At 55.1% G+C, this 22660-nt stretch overlaps 1 protein-coding gene across 1 annotated transcript; it reads left to right on the forward strand.

The window, feature by feature from the left end:
• Nucleotides 1-10079: 10079 nt before the first annotated feature.
• Nucleotides 10080-16292, forward strand: ARMC12 (armadillo repeat containing 12). Its single transcript, XM_073320415.1, has 6 exons — nucleotides 10080-10218; nucleotides 12369-12517; nucleotides 13683-13817; nucleotides 14090-14263; nucleotides 15042-15113; nucleotides 15954-16292. Exons 1-6 carry the CDS (start codon nucleotides 10080-10082, stop codon nucleotides 16290-16292), a joined length of 1008 nt encoding a protein of 335 aa, XP_073176516.1.
• Nucleotides 16293-22660: the final 6368 nt, after the last annotated feature.

Raw genomic sequence — 22660 nt, forward strand, 5'->3', positions numbered from 1 at the left:
CTGAGGGACCTGCTGGGAGCTTGCAGGGTGGGAGCCGTGCAAGACTTCCCCATTTGCCCTCGGCGGAAGCAAGGAGCCAGTGGGACATTTAATGGGTTCGTGATGCGTCTGGGCTGGAAAGAGCTGTGGCAGACAGAGGTCAGAGGAGTCACCCAACACTGCAGTCTGAGGTTTCAAATTGCAGATGGATCTGAGCAGAGGAATAAGCATGGACCTGTGTCCTCCACGCATGTGGGGGGATAATGAAATATGGGGGTGACTGAGGTGGGCTGGGAGGCCTGGGAAAGGCTCAGCGAGACGTGATGAAGGATGGGAAGGGGAGCGAAGAGCTTGAAGCATTGGGTGAGGAGCGAGAGGCGAAGAGCAGGGTGATGGGAAAAGCAGGGGGCTGGTGCATGCACCCAGGGCTGAGGGATGGCTGGAGGGGTGAGGCTGGAGGGACAGTAATAGGTGGGAAGAAGCAGTGTGGACCGATGTGCTTAGCAACTTGAATACACAACCAGGGCCCCCGGCAGGCTTGTACGGGGCAGCCAGTCTGCGTTGAAGTCTACGCCACCACATCTTCACTACTATTGTTACTGATTCCCATGCCACAGTTACACCTTAATTTGCAATGTCGGTGTACTGAGCATATAAAGGAACCTGCCCAGCTCAGACAATGGGAGCCCAGAAACAGGAGACCGACAGGGTGGTTCTACCGTGATAGAACATGAGTGACTGAGAGCTGCAGGGCGTCAGCAGGCTCCTGCAGAAGACGCCAGGTCAGCGGAAGGACTGTGACTGAAGGAAAAAAGTTAAAGCCCTGCAGGGACTGGAGTCCCATGGCAGAAGCATGTTCTTTGGTGCAACAGCCAGCAAATTAACCCACGCTCTCACAGGCAGAGTTGGGACTAGAACCAAGGAGACCCCAGTCCTTTGCTCTAACCACTGGGCTAGACAACACTGCCGGCTGCAAAGTCACGATGAAACACCTAAATGTCTTATGGTGACACAATCATCTCTGCCTCCGGCCTCGAGCACTGTGGGGCCAGGGCCGCTCAGAGGCCAGAAACAGACACCTGGAGAGCACAGACCTTCATTCTGCAGAGAAATCCATTTCCTCCAGCAGCTCCATCTGCCATCAGCTGCTCCACGCACACACTCCCTCTGCCCGCTTGCCCCTCCTCGAGGCCAGCTGCTGTGCTTGCTGTATTATCCCGTGGCCCCGGCTAGGACTCTGTGACCACAGGAATGTGCCAGCAGTGGGGAATGATCTTCCCCTGCAGAGCTGCAGGGTGAGTGGCTGGCAGCTTCCACGGTGCAGATTGCTCTAGGACTGGGAGGGTGGGGGATGTCCAAAGACGCCTAAAACCCAGTCAGCAGCCTCTCCTGAGAAGCAGCGCTTGATACCCGTGCTCTTTGTGTGCATAGCCCAACTCTTCACAAGGGATTCTAGGCTCAATTTGGTTCCCACTGGAATCCGCAGCAAGGTTCCCGTTGGCCCCAGCATGAGCAGGATCGGGCCCAGCTAGCAACTCCTGGGCTATTGTTTTTTCTAACTTGTTCTAGGTCACATTAGCCTCCTCTGCTACCAAACCCTTTAATTACTCCTGGATACAGCAAGCACGCACCACTAATAAGCCCGGGGACGAGAGACGTACAGGCAAATGTTAGCCCCGCTCCCTGACTTGGCACTCACCTGGTCTGTGGCTGATCCTAGTCCAGAGTTGGGCACCAGCTCCCCTTTTCCCCTCCCCAAATCCCATTCACAAAGAAGGCCTGGTGCTTTTTGCAGCCCGAAATTCTGCAGCCAGCCAGGCTTTACACAGCTTAAAGCCAAGTTCCTAAAGACGGCAGTGTTTTATGGAGTTCAGTATTGGAACAACGTATCAATAGCCAATTGCCTCTACTTAGGGATCCTTTGAGAAGCTCTTGACAGTTTCCGTGAGTGCAGAATGGAGCTCAGCGTTTACTTGACAGTGGTTTACGCCTGCTCCCGGTGCCCCCAGAGAGCCTTGACTGCAAACACGCAGTGAAGCCAACTCATGCTCTGACCCATCAGCGGGGTCACACACACCAACCGTCCCTATGACTGCAGCCACAAGCTCTCCAGCTCCGGTTCACCCACCGATCTCTTCTCGTGAATGGTGGTACATATCAATACAATAGGCAGCTGCAGGGATTGGACCCCAGGCATTCAGCACCAAGAGCACAGACCCCCCCACTGCTGGCAGAGTTCCCGTAGCTGTTAGCAAGCAGCAGCCTGTTCGAGTCACCAGGGCCAGTCACATGCCCCAAGGACTTGGCTGGGAGTCAGGACGCCAGGGTTCTAGTGGAAGAGTGGGAAGGACCCCGTCATTTGACCTTGGGCAACTCACTGCCCCTTGGTGCCTCAGTTTCCCCAATATGAACAGGGCTGATGCTGACCTACCTCGTGCGAGCAGGATAAAGCTCATCAGACGGGCGATGCTATCCAGGGGCAAAGGGTTACAATTCTCATTGCGAGGGAGCTACCATACAGCACATTGATAGGAAGAGAGTTGGGAACAGCTGGTGTGCTATCTCCCCTCTGACTCTTTGCCAGCCCTCATGGCTGGGCTGATGGGACGTTCCTGAAGGACAGGGAGCAGGAGCCCCCGCAAAGAGATCTTCCCTCCAACTCCCTTCTTTGTCTCTCTCTCACACACAAACACACACACGGCCGACTTGATGGGGCCCACTCAGAGCCCATTTGGGGTATAGATCTGGTTCAGAAGAGGGAGCACACATCTCATCTACCCCAAGGCACTGCCTGGAAATAAGGCTCCTGGGCTCTGATTCCATCTTTGCCACAAAGGCCTGCGTGACCTTCTTGGGCAACTCACTTCACCTCCTGGCCCCGTCCCGTCACACTTGCCTGTTGCTCAGGGCTCGTCTACAGACAGCATAATTTTTCAATATGGCCATATCCATGCGTGTCTTGTTCTGGTTTTGCTTAATCCGCTTGAATTTAGATCATTTGCAGTTGGAGTTACTCCAGAATGGCTACTGCACTTTAAATTCACACCCTACCTTAATCCGAATTAACATTCAAGTGTAGACAGGCCCTCCTAAATGGTTTTGGGAGTCTAGGGTGGAAGGGTTTAGAGAAGCAGGAGAGGATTACTACTTTGTGGCTTTGAAGGCCAGGTCTACACTAAAAAGGTTAGCTACACCCGATACTAAAAAGTTATGTTGACCCAGCTACATTGCTCAGGAGCGTGAAAAATCCATGCCTCTGAGCAACAGAGGTAAACGAACCTAATCCCCGGTGTAGCCAGTGCTAGGTCAACAAAAGAATTCTTCTGTTGACATAGCTACTGCCTCTCAGGGAGGCAGATTAACTAGAGAGACTGGGAGAACCCCTCCCATCAGCACAGGTAGTGTCTCCACTGAAGTGGTGCAGGTGCAGTGGTTTAAATGTAGATAGAGCCTAAATTCAACAAAAAAAGTGTGTGATTTGGGAGGGAGAATTTCAGAACTAACGTGGCTCAAAGGCAGCCCTGGGGGACATCACAACTTGAGAGAGGCTGCAACTGGAACCTGTAATGTGAATCCCTTTGAATTTAGAGGGAATGTAGGGTAGAGGGAGAGATCATCAGATCCGCCCTCACCCGCCTGGTGTTCTGGTTTTGATCTGAAGCCCCAAGGGACCCTACTTTCCAGACTAGATGGAGCCAAAAATCTCTTGGGAGATACTGACCTACAGACAATGGAAGACTCCTTAAAAAAAAAAATCTCACCCAATTTCTACCATTTGGTCAAGTCAGTCTCATACAAAACATTTGCAAGCTTTTGCATCTTTGACTCCAAGTGCTAGGAGCCCAAATCCAAGCCAGCTGTGGACCAAACACCCATTCAGCAGCCCATCAGTAATTACAGCATGATTAGTCATGGTGGAAGGTGCTATATAGCATTTATAGTGCAACATGGCGCAAGACTGACCCGTTTTGTTAGTCAGTGTCACCTGCTAATGGGCGGGGGGGGGGGGGGGAGGGGAGAAAGTGCTTTAATTAGCCATTGCATTTGGTTTGTAAAATTTCTGGTCATGCCTAAATGTCCTTTAGCAGGCCCATTCTAGATTCATATGTATCATCAATAAACATTCCCAGAAGTATACAGAGATCACACTGCTTGCACATCACAGTCTTCCCAGACAAACCACAGGATCATAGAAACGCAGGGCTGGAAGGGACCTCGGGAAGACATCAAGTCCAGCCCCCTGCGCTGAGGCAGGACCAAGTAAACCTAGACCAGCCCGACAGGTGTTTGTGGGACAATTACCTCCTGTGTCTTACATGCAATACTCCTGTTAATGCACCCCAGAATCATATTAGCCTCTTTTGCAGCTGCATCCCACTGACGACTCATATTCAACTTGTGATCCACTATCCCCCCCAGATCATAGAATCACAGAAGATCAGGGTTGGCAGGGACCTCAGGAGGTCATCTAGTCCAACCCCCTGCTCAAAGCAGGACCAATCCCCGACTAAATCATCCCAGCCAGGGCTTTGTCAAGCCTGACCTTAAAAACTTCAAAGGAAGGAGATTCCACCACCTCCCTGGGTAACACATTCCAGTGCTTCACCACCCTCCTAGTGAAAAAGTTTTTCCTAATATCCTTTTCAGCAGTACTGCCCCCTAGTCAGTTATTCCCCATTGTGTAGTTGTGCATTTGATGTTTCCTTCCCAAGTGAAGTACTTCGCACTTGTCTTTATTGAATTTCCTCTTGTTGGATTCAGACCAATTCTTCGATTTGTCAAGGTCATTTTGAATTTTAAACCCATCCTCCAAGTGCTTGCAACCCCTCCCAGCGTGGTGTCATCTGCAAATTTTATAAGCATCCTCTCCATTCAGTTCTCCAAGTCATTAATGGACATATTAAATAGTACCGGACTCAGGACAGATCCCTGCAGGACCCCACAAGATACACCCTCCCAAATGGCAGCAAACCATTGATAACAACTCTCAGAGTACGGTCTTTCAACTGGTTGTGCAACCACATTATAGTGATTGGATGCTTTTCCTCAAAGATCTGCTCTAGTTCAACCATGGCTATTGGACTGCAAGCAGGAATTAATACAGCGAAGTCCCATGGTCTGTGTTATTCAGGCGGTCAGACTAGAGGATCACAGTGGTCCCTTCTAGCCTTGGAATCTATGAATCTGCGAGGTCAGAATTAGTAATTCTGCAAAGAAGGGTGTGTTTGGAACAAGTGCAATTTAGTGGGACCCAGCCCACATGTGCATTACAAAGGCAATGGGCCTGATTCGCCACTCACTCCCACTTGCTTTATCCCAGAGTAAACAATGGAGTTTTTACCCCATTGACTTCAGTGGAGTTACTTCCGATTTGCACCAGGTGAGTGAGGAAGGAATCGGGACCGGTGGAGTTACTCCTGATTTATGCCAAGTGAGTGAGGGGGGCATTAGGCCCGGTGGAGTTACTCCTGATTTACACCAGGATGAATGAGTGGGGAATCAGGACCACTCTATAGATTTTGGGAAAACAGAAGAGCTGATGTGACCAGTGCTGCCTACTGCAAAGACAGCGGGGTCATGGGGATGCAGAGAACACAGGAGGAGGAGCCAGGACTCCTGGGTTCTATTTGACACTGGCATTGACTTGCTGTGTGACCTTGGCCGGGTCACTTAGGCCAAAGTTTTTTTGAAAGCGGCTGGCTCAGGGGCTGGCTCCCCAGCTTTAAACACAGGCCAGATTTTCAGAGGGGCTGAGCAGCCCACAGCCTCTCCTGGTCGCCACCCTGGAGACGAATCCAGCTTATAAACCCCGGGTCCGAGACACCCTGTCCGGGGAAAAGGCACTCCTGGCTCCAGCAGGGATTTTCCCAGGCTGAAGCTAGTTCTCGCCCAATGGTCCCCGTCTCCATCCGGCCAGGCCGTCCCCTCCCCTTGCCCTGACATTCAAGCCTTGGGGAGCGAAGCAAGGGGCTGGGGGAGAGGAGTGTAGCAATTACAGGCACTGGGCAACGGGGGGGGGGGGGGGGGGGAATTTCCACCACGGAGAGGGGAAAAAAATACCCTCCTTGATCACATAATACATCCCAGGCTGCTTACTGCCCAGCTCTCCCCCACCACCATCAAAGCAAACAGAGCCTCTGGCTGGCAGCAGGCCTTTGCTGTGGGCTGCCGGAGCCATCAGCTGTTCAAAGTGGGGAGGGCGAGCTTAGCCCCTCTCCTTAAAGAGTTAAAAAAGGTGAAGGCCACAAGCCCAACAGGAAGGGGCAGGGGGGGGGTGAGAGAGAGTGAGAGAGAGAACAGAACATCCTGTGCCCTCAGCATTAAAAACAGCCCAGCGAGGGGGAGGGAAAGTAAGACAGAGAGAGCGAAAAGTCTTCAGGGAGCCGCTCAGCGGAAGGGAGCGCGAGGCCTTGGCGTGTGTGTGTTTTTTCAGAAGCACAAACAGCTCGCTGCCAGTGGGCCTGGGCGGGCAGGCCGGGGAAAGGCAGCCTGTGGCCACACCCCGGCCCCTGCCATGCCCTGCCTCGGAGCCTGGCGTGTTGGTGCCCACGGGTGCGTGGCTGGGTGCAGACGGCTGTGAGTGGGCAGGGTCATGGACGGGGTGTATCTGCGTGGGCATGCCTCGTCCCATCAGAGTCATGTCGCACTGAGCCTCCAGGCGTCATTACGGCAGCTCCTGACACCTAGGGATGAAGTCATCGCCCCGAAAAAGCTCCAGCCAGGACAGGACGTCCATCTGCCTAGCAATGCAGGTCGCCGCAAGCAAGCCACCCTGCGTCGCCTCCCTCGGGACGGGGCCAGGTCTCTGTCCTGACCGGCAAAGTGCTGCCGGGGACTGGCCCTCGATCCCGGAGAGCTCCCCGTCCTCCGCACCCAGGGCCTACAAGTCACAGCTCCGTTCCCCAGATATGGGGAGGCTCATGCGTGCAGGGGACAGAACTGCCAGAGGAGCTGGACCTGCTCCTGCAGTAGAGAAGAGACCGTGCCCCTGCCAGGCTCGGACCTACATGCAAACCCCATGGACTGAGCTCGCCCTCAGGCAGCTCCTGTCCCTCAGCCCCCTGCTCCTCACCCCACTGCTTTATGCCTGCCCCTGCTTGAACAGCCGAGCTCCCACCCTGGCTGCTGCTCGTGCCCAAAGCCTGGTGCATCCATTTCTGCACGAGCTCTGGCGATGCCCCCCTGAGCCAGGCTGGACACTCAGGCCCCCTGCCTGCTGGGTGTGACTTGCCTGGGTCCCCGCCCCAGCACCCCGCTCTGCCAGGCTCTGCCTTCCTTGCTGCCTGTGGGACTGCCCCCCAGGGTGCCCCCCTGCTCTGAGAGGTCCCCAGCACCTCCCTCGCCAGGGCCCCTTCCTGCGTTTGTTAAGGCTCCCGGAGTCGGGCGTCTGGTTTTTGGTTTAAACCAATATTTACTGCAGCAGAAGCTGCCAGAATAAAGCTGCAGCCTCCCCAGTAAATATAGGTCCGAGCTGGAAAATCCTGAATGTATTTGGCCCCGGGCCAGATCGCTCAACTCCCCTGCCCTCCCCCCCGCCCCGCCCATTCCCACGTGCTCCCCCGCCCTTCCACTCCTGGTGACAGATCGAGGGCAGATGACAGAACGAGGAGTAATGGTCTCAAGTTGCAGTGGGGGAGGTTTAGATTGGATATTAGGAAAAACTTTTTCACTAAGAGGGTGGTGAAACACTGGAATGCGTTACCTAGGGAGGTGGTAGAATCTCCTTCCTTAGAGGTTTTTAAGGTCAGGCTTGACAAAACCCTGGCTGGGATGATTTAACTGGGAATTGGTCCTGCTTCAAGCAGGGGGTTGGACTAGATGACCTTCTGGGGTCCCTTCCAACCCTGATATTCTATGATTCTATGGTCTGCAGGGCTGAACCCCCAGCCACCACAGCCACAGGAGAATCCCCACTAGAGTCTGCAGAACAGGACCTATGGCACGCAGCTGAGACGTTCACATTCCAGCCAGCCGCGGGGGGCAAGGGGACCGAGGGACAGCCCTAATATGCTGGCTCACTTCCCCCGCTGCTGAAATGCAGCCACCTCTGGAGTGGGACGGGACGGCCGTTTGACGGGGTACTACCACGTTCCCTAACCGTTTGAGACAGGAAGTGAAGAATCCTGCCCGCAGTTCTAGGGAGAACCCAGCGAGGCCGAACGTGACCCAAGCTGGGGTTTGCTCAGGGCACCGGGACCAACACCCACACCGCTGATGTGGCACAGAGCAGCCAGGGGACGGGGTCAAGACGTGGGTGTTACCTCTCACCTGAGGGAGCAGGGCCCCGGCAGCACAGCACCCCTTGGGCCATGGGTTCAGTAGAGGGTGGAGGGGCACAGCACCGTTCCAGGCAGCACCTTCCTGTTTCTGGGACGCCCCGGGGGTGAGGTTGGGGGCAGGGGATGTTTGGAAACACTTGGAGCGTTTGCAGTAAGACGCGGGATTGGTGGGAGAGCTGGGGTGCCCTGCGGCCCTCTGTGCAGCGGGCAGGGAGTCTCCCTCCAGCCCACCCGCTTGGTCCAGCACGCTGTGGAAATGGTGTCAGCCTTCGCCCTGGAGGATCCCTCGGAGGCTGGATGGCGGAAACCCTCTGGCCATCTCCAGGATTTTGCTGCCCTCCACTGGTGTATGCTGGATCTGCCTCAAGGGATCCAACGGCAAGATTCGGCCGGGGCCCTTGGGTTCAAAGAACGCTCCCAATCCCGCATCTTTGGAGAGATGGAGGTGGGGCAGAGTCACACTCTCCTCACACAGGTGCTGGCTCCCAGTGACGGCGACACCTTTTAAATAAATACTCACACCTTGCTGCAATACGGTGCTTTTCATCCGCAGATCTCAAAGCACTCTACAAAGGCGGGCAGTGTCACTATCCCACTTTACCGCTGGGGAAACTGAGGCACGGCATGCTGCAATGGGCCAGCGACAGAGCCAGGAATAGACCCCAGCTCTCCTGAGTCCCAGTCTAGTACTCTACGCTCTAGTCAACACTGCCCCCCCCTTTCATAGATCACACACACCTTGGCCCCCAGGCTCTCCAGAGAACACAGTCTATAGGGCCTTGTCCTCCTGGCTCCAAGCACTTCTGGCATCCTGTCAGGGGTGCTAGGCAGTCACACAGGGGCCAGAGCACCATATGCTTTAAAAGACACCGGTGATTGATTCCCACTCCAAAGCAGCAAACCCCCCCCCCCCACTGGCAAACGAACAATCCCCCATGGCTGCATCCCCAGCAAACAGCCCAAGGTTTCAATCGCACGGGGAGAGCGCGCTCCATCACCCCGCCTGTGACCGAGGTGGGAAGGGAGGGGGAACATGAGAACAGTCGGCCACTCCACGACCAGCGTTCAGATCCACAGCTGGATCCGGGGCCGGTTAGACTCACGACAGAGAAAGTTGATAGCTGCACAAGTTGGATCCTGACCCAGCTGCGGATCTGAATGTCCTCAGAGTCTACAGGTGTTTGGATCTGGGATGGCTGTGGTGAGAGCCCCTTCCTGATCGAAACAGTTGAAGGGTTCAGACATCAGGGAGAATTTAATCCTGGCAAAGGGAAGTGTCTCTAGGAGCGAAGGGACCAGCCGCTGCAAGGGACCATTGAGGCTCACATCAGAAAACCTCCTGATGGCGAGAACTGTGGCATAGCCTCCCAAAGGAAGAGATGGGAGCCCTATTGGTTGAGCCATTTAAAACTGGACTTGGCCAATTCCTTGTCATTGTACCGTCCCGCGCTGGCCCATTCCCAGCACTTGTCAGGAGTGGATCTCAAAGCACTTTACCAGGGAAAGGGAGTATCATTGTCCCCCTTTCACAGATGAGGGAAAGGGTTAGGGTTAGTCTGAGCTAGGAACAGAACCCAGGAGTCCTTCCTCCCACCCGCTCCCGGCTCCCCCAGCCAGTAGGAAACAGAGGTACCACAGATGCCAGGATGGACTCTGGTGACATCACAAACCATGTGATGAGCAGCTGAGTATTTCCAGCTGGGGGGCCTATCTGAAGCCACGGTTCTGGGCCCCTGCGAGTTCCGGTTCTAGAGCACAGCTGCCCCCCCCAGCGGGTTCTTGGTGTTTCCCTCAGATGCCGCCAGGCAGCGAGGCAAGAAGATGGAGTACTTAGAGATGTGCACCCGTAAAAACATGCTCAGTGTGGCCACAGGAGCCGGGGCCATCTATCTGCTTTACAAGACCATCCGAGCAGGACTGAACAGCCCCTCCTTAAGCCTGGAGCCTGTCAGCATAGCCAGTGAGTAGTGGGAGCAGCCACCTGCTTCCAGGAGGTCTCGGTGCAGCGCCGTTCACCGGCGCCGTTGACAGCAGCTCGCCCCGGCGGGAGGACTCGGCGCACTGGGCTAGCAGAAGGGATCGGGCCCCCCCCAAGGACAAGTGACTCCTGTCGCTGATACCGTGAGCCTCCTGGCGTGCTTGCTGGAGTGGCCTCGAGCAAACAGGCGCCCCCGTGTTCTAATCCCAGCTCTGCTGCTGGCCGACCCTCTCAGCACTTCGCCGCTCTGTGCCTCAGTTTCCCCATCTATTGGAGAGGCGTCCAAGCCAAAATCCTGGATTCAAACCACCTCTGGGGGAGTTTGGATCCCGAGATAACTTTGCAGCCCAGGCCCCTCTCTCGTAATGATACTTGCCCCCTCTCATCAGGGGAACCTGAAGCCCTCCGTGTTAGCTTGCTAGTGTCAGGAGGGCAAATAGAAGTTTTAAAGGGTCAGATAGCATCATGCTTATCTACGATTAATGTTTCTACTGATGGCACGTGCCGTGGAAGTATTGATTAAAACCGTTCAGAAGGCAGAACATTTGTTCTGTCACCTCTGTGTTGTTATTGTCAGGATTGTAAATTGCACTGGTTTGCTTGTTGCCTTAATTTTGAGTGAGGCCTCGTTAAAGGTCAAAGCCCACCTCTCTTGCTCCCTTCACTGAAAGTGTCATTCCCTCGCTGCCAGTAGGGGGCCCCCTCTCCCAGGTAACCTAGGTGGCTGATCCAGGATTGAGTTTTTGCCAGCACGATCACATGGCCTGATGCCAAGGCTGCCCCGCTCGGCTATCTGACCAATCTGCAAAACCTGCAGCCCGTGGCTATTCCCAAACGGCTGGCCCCCGTGGGTTTGTAGGAGGATCTTTGTTTCATCCCCTTGCAGAGGGCAGTGCTGGTACTGGGGCCAACTCCAGCTCTCTAGTCTTTGTCGGTTGCTGTGTTAGGCTCTCCCCGCCCTGCCGTAATGATAAATCTCTGCGCTGGGCCAGGCTGAGCCGCTGCTGTCCACCTCCCATCCGCCTGTGCAGGCTCCGACCCATCACGGCATGGGTACCCCTCGTGCCACGGCAGGTTAGAACAGCCCCACTCATGGAGAGGCAGTGGGTACAGCAACTCAGTCTGGGGAGCTGGGATGGAGAACTGGCTCAGGGCCATGGGTCAAGCTCCCCAACGGGACACACGACTGAGAACTGTTCTGAACAGCTGGATTGTTTGCCTTGAACTCACGCTGTAAACTCCCCACACCCCCTTTCACATGCCAGCGTGGTGCCCTGGGCATGTGGCTCTCTCCTGGAACCCTTCCGTTCCCCGTTGGCTGATCAGACTGCTCAGGGCTTGGTGAAAAGGGACAAAATCCCAGTTCCCATTGAAAGGGATGGGAGACGGGGATGGCCCAGGAGAACAGGGGCGCCTGCTCGCCCTTCTCCACCCAGCCGGACCCCCAGCCTGTGGGATGCTTCAGTTTCAGTTTGTTTGGGGTCAATGAACCTTTGGTTTATTGGGTCTGGCTCGTGTGGTCTCTTTGCACCCCCAGCGCCAGCCTGAAAACTCAGAGTAAAACTCAGCCGGGAGCAGAGCATATTCTGAGCACATCTGGGATAGATGCTAAATCCTGGAGCGGGAAGGGAGCTCATGTGGAGCTCAGCCTAGGTTGCCTGAAAGGTCCAAGAACCATGGCAAAGCTTCTGGCAAACCAGAGCCCTTGGCCTTGTCTGGGTTTGGGCTTTGTCACACATGGCCCAAGAGCTGAGCAAGGAAATGTCTCTGTCTGTCTCATAATAATAACACCCCCCTCAGTAGATCTCACAGTACTTTACGAAGGAGGACAGTATCATTATCCCCGTTTTACAGACGGGGAAACTGAGGCCCAGAGAAACAAAATGACTTGCCCCAGGTCACCCAGCAGCAGAACCGGGACTAGAACGCTGCTCTCCTGAGTCCCCAGCCAGTGTTTTAACCACTAGGCAACATTGCCTTATGGTATTAAAAGCCTCCCCTGGCGGCTCTCCTCTTGGAGCTCAGCTTGCAGGCTGGGTGGCTCCATGCCTGCTGCCAGGGTCTGAACTCTGTTCCCTGTGCCGTGCCTTCCCCTCGGCGCTGGGGACTCATTGCTGGGTGATTGTATCTAGGACTCGCCATCGAGCCTGGGAATTTTGCTGTGAAAGATTCTGGGGAGCTGCGGAAGCTCCTGGTTTCCCTGAGCCAGAAGCAGGACGATTACGCCAAGAGCATGATATTACACAGCATCACCCGCTGCGTTTACCTACTGGAGTCGGAGGTGAGAGCAAAGGCCAACTGGTCCTTTCAATCAGAGCTCCTTCCAAACCTGCTGGGTGGGGGGGGGGGGGAAGAGATTCTGGGTCCGGGGGAAGGCGGGAGGCCGAAAGAAAGAATGGGGTGCAATGCCTGAGCCAGGCTCTGATCTCAGCTGGCATAACAGAGTTTTCAGGGGACTCTGCTTGCTGTTCCATGATGCCAAAGAATCTTGCCCAGACGGGGCCAAGAAGGCCAAGAAGGCGAAGATGCTGTTTAACGAGAGACGGGCCCAAGCTGTAAAGCCTGGCTCTGGACCGAGTTGGAAGGGGTTGAGGATTTGGTTAGATCCTCGCTCCCATGTTTATTAACAGGGTGAGGCTGGTTTCTTAGTCGTTTCTCCAAGTCTGGGAGGACCCTGTTGGAAACCAGGGCCCCCCTGGTCTGTGCTCACAATTCCCTCAGCTTCAACAACCTTGTGTCTGGGCATGGACAGAGCCCCCTAGTATTCCCAGTGGCTGCACTGGTCCAGCTCAGCGAAAAGCCAGGAACGCCGTCAGACATCTCACTCCCCACAGCAGGCCACAGGCAGCAGGTTGAGATGGAGCAGCAGACGGGGTGGCGCAGGCCTCTTAACGTAACGCGAGCCCCACAGCAGAGCAGAGGGGAATGGGATAAACTCGTGGGGCTGGGCTAAACCTGTTGCTAGATCTGTTGTACAAAATTAACTAGACCAAGTGCCCCAGAAGGGCGATAGACATGGGACATCCCTCTCGGGGCCTCTGGGTCCTTGCCGGTGTGATTCCGTGGGAGAGATGGGATGGAACAGACACGGGGGCAGAGTTAATCCGATTCTTGTCCATCACCCCAGTAAACGGTGGCCCTCGCATGGCAGGGTTGCTCCCCTGGCTGGCACATGGCCGGCATTAAGAGACAGCAACAGGGCTCCAGCCCTGGGCTTGGTGCGGCTCTGCCCGGGGTTAAACAGCTCACTGCCTACTCACCCCATTGGCAGATCGATTGGAAAGGAAGCTCTGCTGGCTCCCCTCCCTGCCCCCCGCCCCAGGTACTTACATGGCTCCTGGCCCCCCAGCACCTACATTTGTGGGCACAAATAATGACTCAGAAGCGAGATGTCCCTGCATGTGTTTTAATTCACCTCTACCCATGTCTGTGTCTTACTTCTCCAGGCCTCAGCCTGTACCTATGAGGACATCAGACTGGTGGCCTCAGCCTTGGATGACAAAGATAAAGGCATCAAAATCCAGGCATTGAACGCCCTCAAGGCATTTGCTGGTATCCGGAAGTTTAAAATTAAAATCCAGGTATTTGCTCCCCTCTCTGCCTCTCACTCAGTATGTCTGGCCTCCTTTGGCTCCAAGGTTACCCCTCAGCCCTTTGCCTCTGGGGTCGGCTGCATCGGTTCCCTGCCTGCACGGATCTTTCTCTTTGAAGGGAAACGTGTGGGGGTCCTTCTTTAGGGTCACACAAAGTACAGAAGCAGGAACCCTTGGAGGGTGTTGCTAGGGAGCTGCGCTTGCCCCAGGCCTTTGGAGTCAGGTGAACAGCTATGGGGCCGCTCCATCTTCCCCTGCAGGAGTTCGTGCCCAAGATCCTGGAGCTGGTCACCACCATCTGGGACACGGAGCTGCACATTGCTGGGCTGAGGCTGCTGAATGGCTTGCCCTTGCCAGATCACACCCACCCGCTCCTGAGACGGATGATACCTTCCTTGATGGAGATCCTGCAGACGGGGAGCACTTTGACCCAGGTATAGAAACGGGGGCATTCCTTCTCCTTCCAGCCAGGAGCTCCTGCACCATGACGGATGGGGAGTCCCCATCTGGGACAGGAGTCGGTGTGAGCTGCTTCCGCACCCTGCCCTCGAGCTGTTCCCTAAGCGGGCCGTTGGGCTGCTCTACCATGCCCTCAGTAGCACAAGCGCTAACGAATTAACTGCACTCCCCTCGCCCCTCAGACCGGATTTGCAGATGGGAAAGTGGGACTTGTCTAAACCCACACCGTGTGTCCCTGTCCCAGCTCAGCTTGGAACGCAGGGGACATGGGCTCCCAATCCTGAGCTTAGGCCACTAGGCTGGTCTTGTGCTTCTACAGTCAGTGCTCCTGCCCCATGCCCAACAGCGCCCCCTGCTGGGTGAGGCTGGGACTGGAGTAGCCAGGTGTGCCCCACAGCCAGTGCTCCTGCCCCGTGCCCGACAGTGCCCCCTGCTGGGTGAGGCTGGGACGGGAGTAGCCAGGAGCGCCCCACAGCCAGTGCTCCTGCCCCATTCCCGACAGCACCCCCTGCTGGGTGAGGTTGGGACTGGAGTAGCTGGGAGCTCCCCCACAGCCAGTGCTCCTAAGCCCATCCCCTACAGTGCCCCATGCTGGGTGAGGCTGGGGCTGGAGTGAGCAGCTGCAAGTTCTCCCACCTCATTCCCTTCAGTAGTTCCTGCTGGACACTGACCTTTGCTTCAGCAGTGCCGGGGCCTGGCGTGGTGTTCCCCTCCCTGAGTCCTGCGCTCAGACACCCTGCCCTGTTTCCTTAGGTGCAGGTGCTCAAGCTGCTGAGCAACCTGGCCCAGAAAGAAGACCTTCTGTATGACATCATGAACTGCCAGGTAAGGGCCAGCCTGCTAGCAGGGCTGGGAGCATCTGGAAGAGCTGGGCCTGGGTCAGAGGGGAGCAGGGAGCACAGAGGAGGCAAGGCCAGGGGGGTCTGGAGTCCTCTATCATAGGTGGTACAGGCAATGCCTGGCATTTTCCCCTTGTAAGACCCAGTTGCTTATAACTTTGCCAAACTTCAGCTGCCCTGGCCGAAGTTTCCCCGCGGGGGCTCTGTGCCAGGCCGAATACACTTGGAAGTTCTGATTCTAATTAGCCCTGGTTTGGATACAGTTGCTGATTTGGACAAAAACCCAACCCACCGAAAGAAAACACGCTCTCCCTGCTGTCCTGCACCTGCAAACGCTGAGCGTTAATGTGGGGCGGGGCAGCAAAGCGCTCCCTCCCCCGCCAACTCTCTGCTCCAGGCCCTGGAGCTGAACCACTCCCATTTGCTGAGGTTCATAGATGCCTCCTTATCTTTCCTGCCCCATCCTTCTCCATCGAGAGGCGGGTGGGTCTGGGATCCCCCAAGAGGCTGATCTCAAAGTGTTTCAGGCCCAGCAGGAGCAGAAAGCCAGCACCTGAGAGCGCTTCACACACACTGGGCAGGGCTCCGGGGTCTGAGCACCTGCTGCTGTTGGTCCTTCTTTCGAGGCTGGCAAGGATGAACAGAGAGATATGGCCCTGGCTAAACCAGAATCCCCCCAGATCCTCGGGACCCTGTGCAGGGCCTTTGGGGAGGGGTCTTCCACCCTCCCTCTCACATTCCCATCTGGCAGAACCATGGAAGGGAAACATGTATGGGGGGGCGGAGAGGAACTCAGCCCAAAGCAATACCTTCCTTGGGCCCCCAGGTGCACTCTGACTTCCTCAACCTCTTCCACGCCTCGCTGCCCGGCAACCTGCTCTATGAGATGTTGGTGTTTGTGGAGAAGCTGAGCGAGGGGCGCCTGACCCCGCAGTACCAGTCGGTGCACTGGGAGTACAACGAGCTGTCCCTCCACGAGGCGCTCTTCGGAGAGGACTCCCGCTTGGCCGACCGTCTGCTCTCCCTCATCATCCATCCGGAGGAGGAGGTGCAGATCCAGGCCTGCAAGGTCATCCTGAGCCTCCAGCTCTGCAAGGAGGAGGAGGCCAAATGCAGCAGGCAGCATGTCGAATGCTCCTACTTCGATGAGGATGACAACCCCTGAGCTGGCTCGCGGCAGGGATGGGGTAGAACCAGATCAGAGCAGTAAGAATCACCAGAGGCTAATAAAAGAGCTCAGGAGCGATGGGCCGTTGCTGTCTGTCTCGGTCTTTCCCCAGGGAGAACCCAATATCACTGGGGATCTCACAGGACCTGGCTCCTAGCTCAGCTGTGTAGCCCCTGGGAAACATCCCCAGCACCCCTCCTTGGTAACTAAATTCAGGCCTTAGCTAGGCTGGGGATTTGCCCTGATTCACTGTGCAACCCCCCCAGTGCAGACAGGCAAAGCTGCTATTTGCCCCGTGGGAGGATCAGGGCTCACCCCTGCTAGAAACCGGGGTAAGTGTAAACTGTGATGGCTGGAATCAGGGCAAACCCTCAGGGCAGACAAGGCCTCTACGCCCAGAGTGGTGGGATCTGAGCTTGGGGATATGATGTTTCCAAGCCCACGCTTGAGCATCCACACTGCCTTGTAAAACCGGACGGGTCATTGTTGGACCCGGGTCTCACAGCTTTGCCAACGCGGCCAGACTGCAACGCAGAGCTTCTAACTTGGGTCTGTGGCTCGAGCTGCGTCCACGCTGCAGAAGGGACTTGGGCCTGAGTCACGGTGAGACGCGGGCTCCGACCCACCTCCAGCCGGGTCCTGGGCCCTGAGGCCTACGTGCTGGCTGACCCCAAGGCAGGCCGATTGGTGCATGGATGGAAGCGGGGCTTGGGCTCAACGCTGGGTCACAGCATGGGGTTAGTATGGGGCATAGACATACACTGGCCCAAATGCTGAGCAAGGAGGACTGGGGAGAGGCTGTTATGCCTACACGCCAGGCTGCCTGCCCCACAGCTCCTGGGGCAAATGCAAGGTGCTAGGTCCCACCAGCAAAGCTCTAACTGGCCTAGAGCCCAGCTGCCTCCTGGGCCCCTTCTCCCCCTATTCCCTGCCAAAGGAAAAGGCTGAGGGGAGGAGGGTCTCCTGCAGAAATTGCTCTCATTTCAAGTACATGGAGAGCCAGCCCTGGCTCTGGGCTGCACCCTATGTCCCAGCTGCTTGGCATGGACCCAACTGGCCAATGACAAGTGCCACTCATGCATCAGGAAGGGCAAAGATGGTCACATGCAGGGCTGTAACTGGCAGTCTGGGGTGGACAGGACACCCGCTGGCCAGTCTGTTGCCCCTAGAGTCTGCAGTATCCCCATAACCTCCCGAGGCAGGTGTGCCCTTGTACGCTGACTGACCACTCACTCAGCACAGAAGGAGCTGCCAGTGAGTGGATGAAGAATAAAATCCACCTGCCATAAGACATGTTGCTCCCAGGAAATTGCACGTGGCTCAAGCTGCCTGCACCTCTGGGCCACACGGCCAGGTCCAACCAGGCCTCGAGTAGGAACAATCCACCAGAAGGAAACCACCATCCACCCACATTGCTAGTGAAAACTTTAGTGCCAAGGGGAATGCGTTCTCCCTCAGATCCCTCTTCCAGCTTTCAAACCCTGTGTCTGCCTGGGGACGCCGGGCACGGTCACCCCAGTAAATCCCAGCCTAGGTGCCCAGATTAGGACTGAGGATCAGGTACAGGCCCGCTCCTGGTAAAAGGAATGAGATTTCACAGATGACTGGTCAGTTCAAGGACACCTAAGAGGCACTCAGTTACAGCAGAGCAAATACAGGCTAAGCTCTCATTAGAGCAATGCAAATAAATAAGCCACAAAAGGAAGGATAGTTTAGTGGTTAGAGCTAATGGGGAGTCAGGAGAGCTGGGCTCTGGGTTCATGGCTCTGACACTGGCTTGCTGGGTGCCTCTGTTTCCCCTTGTGTCCCTCTCTTTACACAGTAAACAATATGCAAGAACCACAGGGCATGGTGGGACCCAAATAACCACATTTACTGAAGAGTATACACAACATGCAAAGCCTAGCCACACAGACACATCACTGCTGTGCTCGGATTTTGGAGCCTTCTGAAACATGGGATACAATGAGCACCACTAGAGGGCAGACAACCTATTTAAAGGGGTACCGCCGTATTCCTATACATTACTCCCTTTCTAAAAAAAGAAAACCAGGCAAAGCCCCAGTGTGCGCAGAAGTGTGCAGCAGGGGGTGAACTGCTGCTCACGGCCATTGCTAGCGTGACACAACAGAGGAGCAAACAACTCTCACTCCTGATGCTAGATTAACAACAGTTGTGAAGAGCTTGCACTAAGAAAGCCATTTGCAAGGCACAAGGCTAACAAGTTTTATTTGTCCTACAAAACCCAGGGACTCTGCCCGCTATTGGCCCCTTATCTATTAACTATTTACACAATTACAGATTATGTACACATGCATAGAGCTCTCGGGTAACACCACTTAGGAGGTGGCATCACTAGAGGGGGTCAGAAAATGGGGGGTTTCCCTGCAGAAAAATTTGACTTTTGGAGAGAAAGAAAAATCAAAGTCTGAAGTATTTTGGCTGAAAACCAAAATGGTTCAATTCTGAAAGGCTGCTGCGGTGCCTCATGGGAATTGTAGCTTGGGTGCCTCATGCTCCCATTCACCGCTGTAGACCAGGCTCCCTGGTTGGACTCAGTCTTCCACAATGCACCCTGATCTCCTCTCAGGGGGAGGAAAGGCAGTGCATTGTGGGAGTTGCGTGGCCAGGGTGCATCCTGGGAGGTGAGGTCTTGCTGGAGAGCAAAAGAAAGCTGCTAGTTGAATGATTTCAGTGATGGACTCAATCGGAGATAATTGCAATCTGCCCTGTGTAGTCCACAGGGAGAATGACCGGCTGAGTTGATTACCGACTGAATAACCAGCTACAGTACTGCCCGCAGTTCTATGCCCAGCACGAATACTGAGCAAGCATCAGTCTAGGAGATTAATTCACCCCGGACCAGGGCTTTTGCACCACCTGAAGTACCCATTGTGGATGGGTGGATTTCACCTAGAGAGAGGAAATCCTTCTCCAACCTTGTTCTGCCCAAGGCATGAGCCTTCTTTGAGTTGGTCTGAAGTCCCCTCTACCCTACCTTCCACCCAACCTCTCCCTTCCCACCTGCTACAGGCCCTTTGCTCTCTCTATCTTGGTCCCTGGAACAGATCCTGGCCTAGCTACCTGTGTATTAACTGGAGGAGATGGGGAACGATGCCTGATCTCACGTTACCCCAGGAGAAGAAACGTTTTAGTGGAAAGTCCAACAAGAGCGCCTTTCCCCCGGCCCATCCCCAGCCAGATCAGTTAGGGTGACATGGATGGGCACAAGAGTTGCAGCAGTCCCATGAAGAAGCCGGGCTGTTCTTGCAGAAAGAGAAACAATGATGTAATCAGTGGGAAGTCAGGGCCAAGGCTGGGTGAGGTTGGCACAGCTTATGAACAATGGGATTCAGGAGGGGGCACCAGAAAGGGGGCTGCAGCCCCTTTTGCAAAGTGTCAGCTGAAGATACAGTGCGCAACAGAGGCGGGTAGTTATTTTTGAGGGCTGGGGGAGAGACAATAATGGCTCTTGGAGGGTATTGAACTGATGCGTTCTTGTTTCACCCAGGGTGCTCTGAATTGTCAGACCCAGCACAGAGGGACGCCCGATAATCAAATGTCATTCAGGATCCGTGTGCATTACTCCAGCAGAGCTGAGTGTAGGTGTGTGCGTGTGTGGTGTGGATCGGTGTGGAGGGACGGGTGCAGGTGTTGGTGACAGCAAGAGGGATCAGTGTGTGGGCTGGGTGAAAGGGGTCTGGGGACAACGAGCCAGGTATCTGTATGGTGTGGAGTGAGAGGTGCAGAGAAAGGAGAATGGGAAGAGGTGCCTGGTGTATACAGTAGATATGGTGGAGAGGAGGGGTGCATGCATGGGAAGGGGTGATGGCTGTGGGGCGCGGGCGTGGGAAGGGGGTGACGGCTGCGGGGCGCGGGCGTGGGAACATTTCCTGTGCCGTTACTCCACTTTTACTTGGACAAGCTCCCAGGATCCTGGCAGATGCCATAGTTGGTGTTGGTGATGGATCCCACGATGCTCTTATCAGTCTCGCAGGTTAAGCCATTCTCACAGGGACACTTGTAGTAAACCCCGTAGATGCTCTGCACGGGACACAAAGGTCTGGGTCATAGTACGGCACACTGCAGCATGCCCAGCGCCGCCTCTGGTCTACCAACAAGGCCTCAGCAAAGCAGTCTGTTGTCTAGCAGGCTGTTACATTGATACCTCCCTGTATTGACCCAGAGGTGCTATTACCCCTGGTCCCGTACCCTTTGTTCGTCCAGGATCAGGCCTTCCTGTGCGATCAGACAGCACAGCCTGGAAACAAATCATCAGCCTCACCTGCCAGAGGCAGCTAAATGGAAAGCCCTAGAATTGCCCAGTCTTTGAGTGGGGTGTTAGGAAGGTCCCGCAGAGGGGCTGCTGGTCTCCATCACCAGGTAAGCTCCTGCCAAGAGAGCAAGGAGCAAGTGAGCCATGCAGCCTTCCTTCAGAAAGCAGCTGTTACTAGAGGGGGGATGAGGGCTACCTTGGAGAGGAGGTGTCCCCAGAGTGGGAGGGACCTGCCTTGAAGATCCAGCCCTAGCTGCATGGAAGGTGTTGAGGGCACCCAAGATTTTTAGAAGGGGTGGCACAAGGAGGAAGAGCACTAGGGACTATCGGCAGGTCACAGAAAAGGGGCCACAAAGGTTCAAGTGTTTGGACTGGGATCCCCAAGCTGCTGGGGCTTTGCCCCTCCCCATTGTTGTTACCCACAAACAATTTGCAAACGTGGATCTCTATCAGCTGCCTGCACATCTGGTCTCAGCTGCTTTACCCGCCGCTTAAGGAGGAAGGACAAGGCACATCTGTGGGAGCATGAGCCAGAGCTAGCATGCCACGTACCTTGGGGGAACACTCCTGATTCTCGGCTGCTCGGTTCGCACAACGAGCCAGGCTTAACATGTCAGTCCTGTGGCAACACCTGCTTTTGCACTGAGCGCTTTGCAGACACAGCTCCCCATTGTCCTGGAAGGAAAGCACAGTGAGAGCCGACGCCTGGACCCCCAAGGGCCCCAGAGCTAAGGTCAGTCTCCCTGTGCCTCTTCCTATCACAGACGGGGAGCCACACCTTGCAGCTGCCCTCTGTCACACGCACGCCAGGCGTGTCTCCGCTGGCAGAGAACAGAAGTCCTCTGGTGGTTTCTTATGAGTATATCTCGGTGCGGAGCGTGTATCTATAGGCACGCACATACCGCGTGGAACTTTATGGACACACACACACACACACAGTCTAAATGAAGTTTTATTTCATCCAATTCACTATAGGCCAAATCCTGAAGTTTTTCTTCAGTTCTGACTTAAGTAAGACGCCCAGGGAGGTCAATAGGAGTTTGCCCTGAATAAATCACGCGTAACGATAGCAGAATCCGCCCCCAAAAGTGAGTCCATTGTGCACGCTTGCACACACACACAATCTGCCATTGCCAGCTCAGGGTAAAACACTATTTCACAGACGGGATGTGCCCAGGAAGCTGCGTGTCCCGTCCCCAGTGTCCTACTCCGAGAATCTGACATTTCCCCCTCTTCACCCTGAATCCCACAAAGGCCCTGGCTGTGGTTTCCAGGGCTTGGTTCGGGTTACACATTCTGACTGGCTCCATCACCTTTTATGTCCCAAGCCCAGTGAATTGGCTTGTGGTTAAGGCAATGTGTGGCAACTGCCATATGGCTAAAGCCCTGGACTGGGACACCAGAAACCTCCGTTCTGGCTCTGTTCCTGGCTCTGCCATAAGCTTCCTTTTTTGCCATGATACGTAGTAATGGCCTGATATTCAGAGATGCTGAGCTCCTTCCCCACCCCATGGCTTCAATGGGAGATAGGATTGCTTGACACTGCTGCAAAGCAGGCCATTAATTGCTCTGTGCCTCAGTTTCCCCATCTGTAAAATGGGGAGAATGATAATTCCCTGCCACATGGGAAGTGGGGCAGCTAGAATTAATCCATCTGGGGTTTGTGAGTCATTGCCCTATGAGTATGGGGAGGGGCCACAGAAATGCCCATGAAGTCATTAGAATGAAGGAAATAAATTTAAATGAAGTACTAAGCTGCAATAGATGCCTTTGAAAACCTCTCTCCTCCAGCACAGGAAATTCCCAAGGAATCTGACTGAACACAGAAAGGAAGCCAGGGGATATTCTGAGCCAGAGCCTGCAAATCCGCAGGGCAGCTAATTCCCCTCCACTCCAAGAGACTTCCCCTCCCTGGAGAGCACATGGGATCGGGCCCAGGCAAACTCTGCATTTTCCAGCCTCCTCTTACCAAATTGAAGATGAGGCCTCGCTGGTGAGAAAACGACCGGGCTGAGGCGAGGGAGAGCAGCAGCATCAGGAGCAGGGCGCTTGCCATCTGGCCTGAGGGCAGCCAAAGAACCCGTCTGGG

This window comes from Lepidochelys kempii, chromosome 21, assembly GCF_965140265.1.
Source record: "Lepidochelys kempii isolate rLepKem1 chromosome 21, rLepKem1.hap2, whole genome shotgun sequence".
In the NCBI taxonomy this organism is placed as follows: Eukaryota; Metazoa; Chordata; order Testudines; family Cheloniidae; genus Lepidochelys; species Lepidochelys kempii.